General features: G+C 42.7%; 1 protein-coding gene across 1 annotated transcript in view; it reads right to left on the bottom strand.

The window, feature by feature from the left end:
* The window catches only part of SLC26A5 (solute carrier family 26 member 5), a 32,494-nt gene that overhangs the window by 13,744 nt on the left and 5,986 nt on the right, over positions 1-12,764 (bottom strand). The window contains exons 3-8 of the mRNA XM_060632278.3: positions 10,568-10,678; positions 9,320-9,486; positions 8,605-8,769; positions 6,522-6,674; positions 5,117-5,199; positions 337-484 (exon numbers count right to left, since the gene is read on the bottom strand). Of these exons, the coding sequence (XP_060488261.1) occupies positions 337-484; positions 5,117-5,199; positions 6,522-6,674; positions 8,605-8,769; positions 9,320-9,486; positions 10,568-10,678 (827 nt within the window). The remainder of the gene's footprint in view (positions 1-336; positions 485-5,116; positions 5,200-6,521; positions 6,675-8,604; positions 8,770-9,319; positions 9,487-10,567; positions 10,679-12,764) is intronic.

Here is a 12,764-nt window from a genome sequence, read left to right as displayed (position 1 = left end):
GTAGAACGGTTCTAGAACAACATTTGCTTCTCAGGCTGTGAGCTTTAAAAACAGGGCCAATGTCTGTCAGAGTGTGGCAAACTGAGAGCCTCCGATCAGAGATTTCATCTTCCTAACAAGACCCCTAGCTGTAACATGAGGTAGGACTCTGTACCTCAGTGTTCTGATGATCTAATGCACATAAATAATGAAAAAAAAAATGTAGTGTTGAATAAATACATCATCAAACTAGAAGTTTTTCTATCAAGATAGAGAAATCCAATTCATTTGCCTTATGTAGCATAGCAGGATGATTATACCACAATGAAGTATCTGCAGGGAATTAATGATCTTTACCTGATTGCCATCCACCTGGTAGCCATGTTTATTTGCCAAGGTCTTGGCCATTGAGATGGTCACTGAAAATCCAACAATGGCTATGGCGATGGCATCCACGTACACGAGGTGGAAGAGGCTGGTGTCCGGGTTGGCTGGAGGTAGTAGCCTGAAAGGTCAAGCTGACTTTAACCTGAGCGTTGTGACCACTGGGAAAAAACATGCAACTAGAGGGGAGCATTTCAAAAGGGCATCATCTGCAAATGAGGCGATCAATGCTTGGATACTTGTTTGCTCTGCTTTGGCAAAAAGGAGCGCCCTCTTTGACACACACAGGTTCTTTTTAGGCCCCAACCCTAGAGTACCAGCTTTCTACCTGAATGGGTTATCAGGAGACATCAGATGCCGTTTTATTTAGAAAAGGAGTAACCTCATACCTCATGACACCCTGTATGGCAGGTGTAAGTAAGACATGGAACAGGAAGAGAGGGTCAGCGAAGTGCTCAGATGGCACAAGACATTTGAACCCAAGTCTGAGCTCAGGGAGGGTGCTCAACAAGGGCCATCTGAGAGGAGAACGACTATTCAGACTGTTCCCCCTTGTTATTTCAAGTAAGGACTCTGCTTTCTAGGCCCCCTTCAGGTGAGTCTCTAACATGAAAAAAGAGCAACGGAAGATTATACTCCTTGGGACTCACCTGGGAGTCCTGGGTAATTGGAGGGGGCAGTGGAGAACCCAGTTTTTGTGGTCCATTCTTACAGTTTGGAACCCTTGTCGTAAAGGAACAGAATAGGGATTCCCCAGAATGGAATGGGGGGAGGGGGCGACAGAGGTTTTCAGAGGCACCTGATCCAATTCAAGGCATTGGTCTAAATAACAATTAATTCATGTACTATATTCTTTTTTTTTTTTTTTTTTTTACAATAGCCATGATTTATTTAGGTGCTGCCTCTCTGCCAAGTTCTGTGCTTATTTATCTCTGCTAGCCCTGTGAGCTAGGCACCACTATATTCCCCATTTACAGATGAAGAAAATGAGGCATAGTGAAACTAAGCAACTTGTCCAAGGTCAAATGGCTCATCCACCAAGTACCACAAAAAACATGGGAACCTGCCTCCCTGCAACTATTTCTCTTATTGTGTCATATCCTAGTGATGAAGGGGGTGGTGTCTCAGGTTCTGGGAGGGAAAGAAGGGAGAGAAGGAAAAAAAAAAAACCTGAATGTATACTAAGCCTATGTTACGTGCCATATACTTGACCTATGTTATCTGTCCTTACAACAATCCTGTTAGATAGATGCCATTATTATCCTAATTTATAGGTGGAAAGAAATGGATCCTTGCAGATGTTAAATAATTTGCCCAAGATGGAGGAGGGAGTCAAACCCAGGAGCTCTGACTATAAAACTTACTGTCTTTCCCTTACACTTTGCTATAGAAGCATTAGCCAAGAGGGAAGACCTTGTAGCAGATTTGGGATTGCAGAATAAGAATATGAGAAAAGAACATATTCTGGAATGAGTTAAGGAAAGTAAACCAAGAAACAGGATACATTGCCATGGCTGGGATCTTTAAGAGTCAACTGTCGGGGTGCCTGGGTGGTTCAGTCGGTTAAGCGTCCAACTTCAGCTCAGGTCATGATCTCATGGTTTGTGAATTCGAGCCCCGCGTCGGGCTCTCTGTTGTCAGCATGGAGCCTGCTTTGGATCCTTTGTCCCCTTCTCTTTCTGTCCCTCCCCTGCTCATTCTCTCTCTCAAAAATAAACATTAAAAAAGCAAAAAGAGTCAACTGTCACTTTCTGGACACTGTACTGTGCGTGTATAGATAAATGTGGTAGTTTGCTTTCAAATATGGCCACCAACCATTCCTCCCATACTTGTGGGAGCTGCTCCCCCCATGTAGAGGAGGAATCTGTTTCTCTTCTGGTCAGTCTGGGCTGGATTTGTGATTGGTTTCGACCAACTGGATGTGGTTCCAGTGACACTATATGAGTGCGTTTAGCAGCTCGGCACCTCCTGCTTTTCTGTCTTGTTTCCCTGAGCCACCATGTGAAAGACTCTGGCTACCCTGCCGGAGTCACCACGTGGGGAGAAGAGGGCAGCCAGCTGTCCGCCACTGCAGCCCTCCACCTGAGGTATCAGAACGTGAGTGAAGCCCTCGTGGAGCCTCTGGCACCAGGCACACCTTCAGACATCTGCAGCTGCATGACAGGCCCCGAGCAGAGCCACCCAGCTGCCCTACCTAGGTTGTGAATTGTGAGCAAATAACCGGATGTTGTTTTAAGACTTCGTTTCGGAGTATTATCCAGCAGTAAGACTCACAGATAACTGAAACAGTACTGGGATATGTAGATACATAGTCAGAGAAGCATTCTTTGTTTTCTGCTTGGTTTTGGACGAAGTTCCAGAAAGGGTGGCCAAGTTTTAGAAAAGGTAAAACCTGTTCTTCCTTTAAAATATGGCTCTCACACATGGAGGAAAAGCAACATATTTGGGTACAATGCAATAGGGAAAGGAATGTCTTGGGTAGAATTCACATGTAATCAAATTATTTGATTAGTTACTGAATAGAATTATGTATTGGATCTAGTTGAAGACTAATGTTTATCACATGACTAATTATGTTAGAGACCCAGGTGTGAGGTAACAGAAACGGCCAACAACTGAGTACTGGATGACGGCATTCTGGGTCCAGGCTAGGACTCACCGGTGTCTCTCAAATGTTGCCTTCTCTGATAGCCTACCTCACACAGTCACCTGAGCCCCTCCCATCCCTTACCTGGCCTCTCTTGTCTTCACAGCACTTCTCACTGTTTATTCTCTGTATCCCTTTCCCCTGTTCCCCTGGATAATATAAGCTCCATGAGGACAGACACTTTTTTGCTTGTGTGGCTACTTTTGTTTTTAATGGCTGTGTCCCTGGCACATACTAGGCACTCAATAAACAGATGCTAAATCAGTGAACTTTCTTACCTTATAAAACGGGGAGGGGACATATGTCAATAGTGTTATTGTGGGCACCAGCGGAGGTGGTGGGTATGAAAGTATTTTATAAGTTATAAGTCCAAATGGAAAACCAAGTGTTACTACTTGGTTATACCTTTACAGGGAATCGTAAGTGACATGTTCATGACCGCAATCCATTGTTCTGAAGTGTACTGCGTGCTACCTCCTTCAACACTTGCTCTGGGTGTTGGGGGTGAACTCTGGCTTGAAGAGCAGCCTCTACCTCTGTGCCTCCCAGGAGATTCTTAGATGGTACCAGAGGCAAGGCCAGGTTCATCAATGCCCAGCACCTGGGCATCTGACTCTGCTCATCTGGAAACGAGGTGGCAAGGGAAAGAGACAGTACAAGAGACAGACAGAGACACACAGAGAGATGCAGAGATAGCCAGAGCATGTCAGAGAGGAACCGAGTGAGGTGAGGAGAAGCTCATAGTTACTCTAGTGTCTTCAAATATAAAGAGAATAGTAAAAAAATTTTGAGTGTTTATTTATTTATTTAGAGGGACAGAGAGAGAGAACAAGCTAGCAGCAGAGGAATAGAGAGAGGGAGACAGAATCCCGAGCAGGATTAGCACAGTTAGCACAGAGCCCGATATGGGACTTGATCTCACGAACCACGAGATCATGACCTGAGCCGAAGCAAAGAATCGGACGCTCAACCTACTGAGCCACCCAGGCGCCCCAAGAATAGTACACATTTTTAAATATAGAGTTAGACAAAAGAATATTAATGACAAAGCATATATCATTTGAAACTAGAAAATTTGTTGAAATAAAGAGCCACAGAACTTCCAGTTAACATGTCTTAAATACTTTCCAGGTGTGCTCCAGGTGTTTTTTTTTTAATTTTTTTTTTCAACGTTTTTTATTTATTTTTGGGACAGAGAGAGACAGAGCATGAACGGGGGAGGGGCAGAGAGAGAGGGAGACACAGAATCGGAAACAGGCTCCAGGCTCCGAGCCATCAGCCCAGAGCCTGACGCGGGGCTCGAACTCACGGACCGCAAGATCGTGACCTGGCTGAAGTCGGATGCTTAACCGACTGCTCCACCCAGGCGCCCCTGCTCCAGGTGTTTTATGTGCACTAGCTCCTGTAGCTTCACAGTTACCCTCAAGACAGGCATTGATTGCTGTGCTAACCTGGAGGAGACCGGGGCTATGAGAGGAGACGCAACTTGCCCAAGGTACACAGCTAGTAAGTGTCAGGCTAGATTTAGGTCTTTTTGCTCTTAGTTCCTATGCCGCCTAAGGAGAGATTTTAAAAACCAGGAAGTGCGAAACAATAGGAAACAAAAGAAAACACTGCATCCCATTGTCGTGGGATTGTAAAATGGTGTAACCACTATGGAAAATAGCACGGAAGTTCCTCAAAAAGTTAAAAACAGAACTATCATACAATCCAGCAATCCCATCTCTGGGTATTTATACAAAAGAACTGCAAGTAGGGTCTTGAAGACATATTTGCACACCCATGTCCATTGTTGGATGAATGAATAAACAAAATGGGATATAGATAGAGATATCTGTTTCACAACAATGTGAATATACTTAACATACTAAACTATATACTTCAAAATGACAAAAATGATAAATTTTCTGTTGTGTGTGTGTTTACCATGATTAGAAAAAAACCCCACATACACACTACAAAGGAAAACACTCCAAAATTTCAGATATTTGGTATGTAGAAAAAAAGAGATATTTTTGATTGTAAGAATACTATAGCAAGAGTTAGAAACAATAACAGATCTGTTGATAACTCAAGCCACACTGTTACTTAAAACTGTTCTCCTACCCCAGAGGAAGTGTCCCGACGACATCCACATTGTACGATTCTTGCAAGTTAAACCCAGCTGAAATGCCAGTTCCCATCACCACCTAAAACAGACATAAATCCAAAGGTGCCTTTTATAGATGAAAATTCAACCACTGCCAAAGTGAGTTTCAGTTTGTTAGCCAAGCCAAAATCTATTCCCCCTTTCAGCTTTCAGTTTAAAAAGAATTATAGTTAGCTTCCAGCATTTCTAACTTCTCCTAATGGCTCTTCTCCACAAAATTAACATGGACTCTACAGTTTCCTTGTGGTCTGGAGTTCTTTTCTATTTTGCTTCGGCTAGTTGTGAACAGAAAGAGCCAAAAAACGTTTCAGGAGCTGGCTTTGCCTTTTGTAGTTGAAAGGAGTTTCTGGCTAACATGGCATGAACTAGGGATGCTGAAAAGTGTATATGAGGGTAGTATACTGACAGGGTGTCATTACAAAATGGATGTTTGGATCCACAATCCTTCTGCTGACCCTGTTTCCACATCGGCAGCACCGACTGTGGTTAGAGGTGTCCACCAGCCCCCCTCAGTGGTCTTCTCCCATCTCAGTTACAGCCAGGGTCACAGTGCCTCTGTGCATGAGCCCTTCCTGGATGGTCAGGACATAGATTTAATCGGTGTGTAAAATACAACCCTTACTGAAGTGCAACAGAAAAATAAAAGAAGGACAGAAAGCAATTTTCTTCATCTTGAAGAACTGTTGCTATAGAACCTTCTGGGTGGGCCATTCAGTTGACAATTAGGTCTGGCCAGGGTGGGCAGCCATCCCTCACATTGGTGGCTGCTGCAGGGAACCAACAGTAAGGTAACATTATTAATAAACAACTGTGGTCATTTAAGAATGTAATAGAATGTATAGTATTTCAATACATGTGCATTATTTTTACAATAGTTCCCAAGTTGTTAGATGTAAATATGTATTAAGTTGTTTGGACCTAACTACTTAATAAATGGAACTGCTAGGTATTTCTTTTGGCCTAGGAGTGCCAGGAACCAAGAAAGTATGGGAACCTTGGTCTCTTGCTCTTTTCAAAATAGAAACAGCTTAATTTTTTCACGTGATTAAAGTTATGTGTGTTCATTATAAAATAAGCAGACAATAAAAATTTTGAGGAAGAAAAATCTCCCATCATCTCATCACTCCGAGGTAATTCATATTAAAATTTTTAGGGATGGCTTTCATCTGTATTTTAAAAATCATCCCTGTCTATACTCTAATAGATTTTCTTTGTTGTCCATATATTTGTAAAAGTTCCCCTTGACAAATTCTAACCTTCTCTTGGCAGAACTGGGAGGAAAAAAGGTAGAATTTCCTTGCTCCTCCCCTGTCCCAATCCCTCACCCAAATGACTAGGCACCTGTGGCCAAAGTTGACTTACCGCAAAGAACTCTAAAGGAATAGGTGCCGGTAATTTCTCCTTAAATCTCTCATTAAACTCCTTGCCACCCAACAGCAAACCAAAAACCATCAGCCCGACGCCTAGGGAACACACGTTGAGGTTTTTAACATTCTGCAACACAGCAACTGTACTCTGTAACACAGCGAACACTGGATGTTTACATCAGGCAATGGCCCCTGAATAGACAGAGACACTAGTGCACGAATTCACACCAGCCATCCCCTTATTGTGCATTTCTAGTTAAAAGTTCTCAGACTGAAATGTCTCTCTCTCACCAATTAGGAGGCATTTTTACCCAGTCATACAGCTTTATGGTTGTAATTCTTATCCAACAATCTTATTTAGCTTTTATTTTTTAGAGAGAGAGAGAGCGAGCACAAGTGGGGAAGAGGGGCAGAGAAAGAGAGACTCTTAAGCAGGTTCCATGCTCAGTGCGGAGCCTGACACAGGGCTCGATCCCCTGACCTTGGGATCACAACCCAGGCCAAAATCAAGAGTCGGATGTTCAACTGCCTGAACCACTCAGGTGCCCTTCCAACAATCTTATAGTTGGTGTTTTTTTGATTTGGTTCTGGCTTAATGTAGTATTATCATACTTAGTAAAGTACCCCTTAAGCTGAGTCCTGAGCATTCGGAAGGGATTAGGGGTTGATATCAGCAAAATAATGCAAAGGTAAATACATAGAAAGGACTTTTGGAGGTGAAAGAGGGAGAAAGAAGTCACGTTAGCAGATGAAAGAGGGATCAGTTGCACTTCGAAGGCAAGAGAGTGCTGAAGTTTGGAAGAAGCCCAGAGACTTAGAAAAGTCACTTAATTTTCTCCGAGGGTTGCAGCCTCAGCACCCCAATATGCTCAGACTCTGGGAGAGTAGGTTACACTGAGTCCAGGCTCCACACCTTGCCTGTCAATGTCTAGGGCACACTCAGTGCTTATCTGCTCTATTTCTTTTGTGATGAGGCATTGAGAGAAATCTCAGAGTAGGAAGCATGTTATCAGCTACTGTGGGAAACGAAGATTTTAGTTATTCAGGGAATGTTCTTACAGCTTGATTCCATTCCTAATCAATCAAGGAATAAATTTAAACGTCACTTTCTCAAAATGACTTTCTTGGACTCCCTATTCAACTTTCGTAACACTTAACACAATTTGTAATTAATTACATATTGATGCAATTAATGGTTTACTATCCATCTTCTCTTTGGACTGTGGGCTTTAAGAGGGCAAGGGCCATCTCTGTTCACCCACTGCCATGCTCAGCATGTTGACAGGCACAGAAATACCTACACAAAGGCCATAGGTCCTTCTGGGCAAGACTAGCTTTAGCGGCATCTCAGAACTTCTGATATGTAGTATCTTAACTGTCATTTGGTTTTAAATATTTTATAATTTCTTCCTATTCAGGGAATATTTAGAAGCAGGATTTTTGGTTCCCAAATGTATGGGGGTTTTAAAGCTGTATTTAGTTATTGGTTGCTAATTATATTGCACTGTGTGAAAAAAATAATTGAATTTTTAGAGTTTGTGATCAGTTTCAACATGATCAGTTCTCACCATTGTTCCCTATGTGCTTGCAAATAATTTATATTTTCTCTGAGTTGGGTGCAAGGGTCTACATATATTTTATTAGATTAAATGGGTAATTGTGTTAGTTAAATCTTTTATAGATTTACTTTTTTTTTTTTTGCCTGCTAGAGTAAGCAGTTTCAGAGAGATGTGTTCTTGCATAATGCCTTTAAATCATGTTAGTTCCCAAAGAGAACACAATTTGGTTCTAGGAAAAAGCGGTCTCTTCAGCTAATTAAGGTGAAGGGGCAGTCACCAAGTAAAGATCTAATAAAAAATTCCTTGTGAGGTATCACATATTAATAAAATGGGACTTTAAGATTTAATTTCCCTTGTAGGGTTCTCAGAAAAGTCTTAGAATAATGAAATCTTTTCCATTTTATTTTAATTCTTGGAAAAAAGAAAAGTGAGCCTTGAAAGGAAAAGAGATACAAAAGAGAAGGGGCAAATACAGAGGGGAAAAAGAAGTAGCAGTAAGTCAGGAAGTAGCTTACTTACATACACCACTGAAAAGATCCCACTGTACCGCTTTGTTTTAACTCCAAACAGGTATTTTAACATGGAGGTGAAGACGTGCACAGCAGCCGCGGTGGTAAACCCACGGACCAGGGGCTCCGTAAGATATATGGCCACAAATCCAAACCTACAGACACCTAGGCAAAACTTTTTTTTTTTTAATGACAAAGAAACAAATAAATCATGTGATAGATCAGGAAGTTAAAACCAACAGAAAACATACACAAGTTCTTTCTGGACCATTTTCTAACACTGCAACCTTGCATCTGTAGCAGTTAAGTGGTTCGCAAATCAGTGGTTATGCAGAAAACAAGGGAAGGTTTGCAGTGGCTTGCAGCCCCACAGAGCAGAGGGGCACACTCATATTTTCCCTGCTCTTCAGAACTGGGGGCATGTTTGGTCAAGGTCACCTCCTGCTCCTTTCAAGCATACAAGAGATTACTAATTACTAATCAGTCCTGCTTTAAACTTTTCTTGCTTTTTGGAATCTTTAAAGTATGCAACTGAAGCTTGCTAGTTCCTAATATATACCACCTTAAGGAAGGCATGCAGGGGAGTGGTGTTCCTGAACGCTTGGAACCCTGATCTCAGGACTTGGCTGGCTGACCTTGCCCACCACGTAGACCAGCCACAAGGGCTTAAAAGGTATCTATCAAATGAACAAATGACAGCCCATTTCTCTATCAGTGAATACTACCTGGATGATTCCTGAAAGTAAGGTCACGGACATGGCGACTTTCACTCTCAAGGCATCTCTTGCTTCCGTACCATTGGTTGCATTTACCCCTCCTGGAATAACTATATCATCTGGTACTAATCGAACAGCCACACCACCAATCATCAGGCTAATAACAGCGAACGGACCTGAAAATGATGAAGCATTAGGGAAATCATGCTGAGCATATCTCACATGGCTGTGGCCGGTACGCAAGGAGACACAGGTGAGGTCACTAACTCATCACTGACGTAAAACTGCCCTGCTTTCCTTAAGCCTCTGCTCCTGGTTTATGTGTAAGCTGTGTATGTACAGATCGTATTCTCTAAACATGACCACGATGATATCTTCTATCCCATGGACTCTTCTAGAACCTGGACATTTGCCCATTAAGAGGTAGGCTAATTCCTCTCTCCTTGAATCTGGATGGACTTGTGACATGCTAGTTGCGAAAAGAATGCGGCCAAGTGATACTGTGTGGCTTCTGAGGCCAGGGAACATGCGGTGATGCAGTGATGCAGCTGACGGCTGTAATAGTTGCGCGTGCTGGGGCCCTGAGTGTGCGAGAGCTCAATTAGGAAACCACGTGGAGAGAAGCTTCCCCTCTGAATCTGCACCACAGACCCTGAGCCAGAACTGCCCAGATGAGCACTTCTCAAGTCTTGACCTATGGGAACCATGCAAGATAATGAAACAAGTATTTTAAGCTGCTAAATTCGGGGTGGTGTGGGGGCTATTTTTTACCCGGCACCAGCCACTGGAAATACTGTGTATGTGTTGCTGGTGGCAGCCTCATGCAGCAACAACACTTAACAAAATCAGTATAAATCTTATCCTAAATACACTGGGAAAAATCATGTACAATCCAGAGCCTAAAATAGGATGAAAATGCAATATGTGCATAGAAATTGGGAACATGCAATGCCACTAATAAACAAAAAGAAAAATCAGATACAAGCAAATTGTATTATGAGCTAAAGATCTCACAAATTTCAACAATTTGCTCTTTTTACACAAGAAAATTATCTTTTTCCTTTACGCCAAGATCATAAGAAAGCTATTAGTTCTAGAAATCTGGAGGGGGGGGGCAGTGTATTCTTCTAAGGCAGTATGCAGTAACAAAAGTTATTAAGCAGAGGTTCTGGTAACAAACACACTATTTCTTTGGCACACTGCAGAGCTCAGAGATCCAAACAGAACGGTACTAAAATAGCAACGCTAAGCTCTTACCTATGGATACATGTCTGGAGGTTCCAAAAAAACAATACATTATAACAGGATAAAATGAAGAGTACAGGCCAAACACCGGAGGCACAGCAGCCAGCATCGCAAAGGCTAACCCTGTGGGATTAAAACCAAACAGAAATGGGGAGATTAGAAACCAGAGGGCTATAGGCACTTTTCTCTCAGTTGTGTATGATGAAGAGGTGAGAGCCATGTTAACTTAAGCAGATGTGTCTTCACCTGTCCATCATTCCATCCCAATCCTCCTCCTGGGCTGAGACAATTTTCCTCGTCATCTCTTTGCCAGGGGGTGGATCTTTTCTGTTTTGTTCTTTCCCAATCCAGATGAGGGCAGATAGTCTTACTTGACCGGTGTAGCTATAATCTGTGTTGATGGCCAAATGCTGGCTGCTTCTCTAATGGGGTGTTTTTGTGTTTTCGGGGGGGGGGGGGAATCCCTTTTCAATAAGGAACTCCCAGCTTCCAGTTCTTACACCTTTTCCAGGTTCTCTCTGCTGCCATATGCTCCTCTGTAGGCAGTCGTCTCGGGCAGGTACCTTCCAAATGAGCCAAGCCAGGTGACCTTCCGGGGCACCCACTTATCCAATGGGAAAGCCTGACACCTGTACCCCAAGAAACTTTGGAAGTGCAGGCCATGACCACCGGCTCTCCATTCTGCCTACATGGGAGGTGTATACCCTTTTACCTGTAGATTTTGTTTTCTTGCAATAATTAGCAACAACCCCCCAAAACTCGAGGGGACATGTGTCCTGTGCTCTGAGTGGTTCTCTTGCAGTCCCTCCTTCCTCGACTTTCAGTGGAGGAGAAACAGTGCTTTCACCTCTCCCTAGAAAATTCTCATTCCAAATCGATTATCATAATACCTGGTCCCCTCATATATCCTATTGAAGTGATGCACTAAAGAGACAGTTTGGTGTCATTCACTTACAGTTTGGCATAGATGGTCTGGTATTCAGAATATGGAGACAATAAACACCCTTTGTTCTCAGCTCAGGGACCTTACCCAAACATCCTGGACAACTAGAAAATTCACTTCATGCATTGTCATGTTGTGGAGAAAAAATTTTGGCAAGAGAAGAGTTGGGGAAGCATCCCTCCTCCACATGTAACAATATGGTCATTTTAATGTTGTCTTTTTTAAAAAACCAAATTTCTATGTTCTAATTTTTATTTCAAAAGAACACATGTCCATAGTTTAAAAACCCAAGCAGTACTAAATGGCTCTGAAGAAAAGTCGAGTCTCTTCTGCCTTGCCTCCAGGTTCTGCTACCCAGAGGCACTGGCTTCCAAGTTGCTTAGCTGTTTTTCTTTTTGCCTTTCTTTTTTTTTAAACATTTATTTTTGAAAGAGAGAGACAGAGTGTGAGTGGTGGAGGGGCAGAGAGAGACACACACAGAATCTAAAGTAGGTTCCAGGCTCTGAGCTGTCAGCATAGAGCCAACGTGGGGCTTGAACTCACGAACCGCGAGATGATGACCTGAGCCAAAGTCGGACGCTTAACTGCCTGAGCCACCCAGGTGCCCCAAGCTGTTTTTCTACCATTTATCTCATCTCTCTAAATCAGCAGGTCTTAACTGAGAGGATTTTTCCCCCCAAGGGACATCTGGCAATGTCAGGAGACATTTTTTGTTTTATTATCATGACTGACTGAGGGTGGGGGGCTGCTACCAGTATGGTGTGGGGTTGAGAAACCTTACTGTAAATCATGTGTTGGCATTGTTGTGGTTTGTTTTAATTTTAGAAAGAGCAACAGTGAGAGAGGGAGAGGGGCAGAGGGAGACAGAAACAGAGTCCCAAGCAGGCCCTACGCTCAGCATGAAGCCCAATGTGGGGCTTGATCCCACAACTCTGGGATCATGACCTGAGCCGAAACCAAGAGTTGGACGCTCAACTGACTGAGCCACCCAGGCACCCCATGTTATTCTTAATTTATCAGTTTCAGATGTAAACTATAGGCTTTCTGTTCTGTTTTTTCAGCCTCTTTGTTATATCACTATTATGTGACTTTTTTTCCTTTTTAAAAAGTTTTGAGATCTTCTATTTATTCCAGTCTTCTGATATTTTATTATGGTGTGTCTAATTTTATTTTTTATTTATTCTGCTGGGTACTGGGTGGTTTCTTTCAGTCAGAAAACTCATGTACTTCAACTTTGAAAATACTCTTCGATAGTCTCTTATGTTT

The sequence above is a fragment of the Panthera onca genome, chromosome A2 (assembly GCF_046562875.1).
Source record: "Panthera onca isolate mPanOnc1 chromosome A2, mPanOnc1 haplotype 2, whole genome shotgun sequence".
Taxonomy (NCBI): Eukaryota; Metazoa; Chordata; class Mammalia; order Carnivora; family Felidae; genus Panthera; species Panthera onca.
The sequence above is the reverse complement of the archived record's forward strand: the minus strand, read 5'-3'. Positions and strand labels throughout refer to the sequence as shown.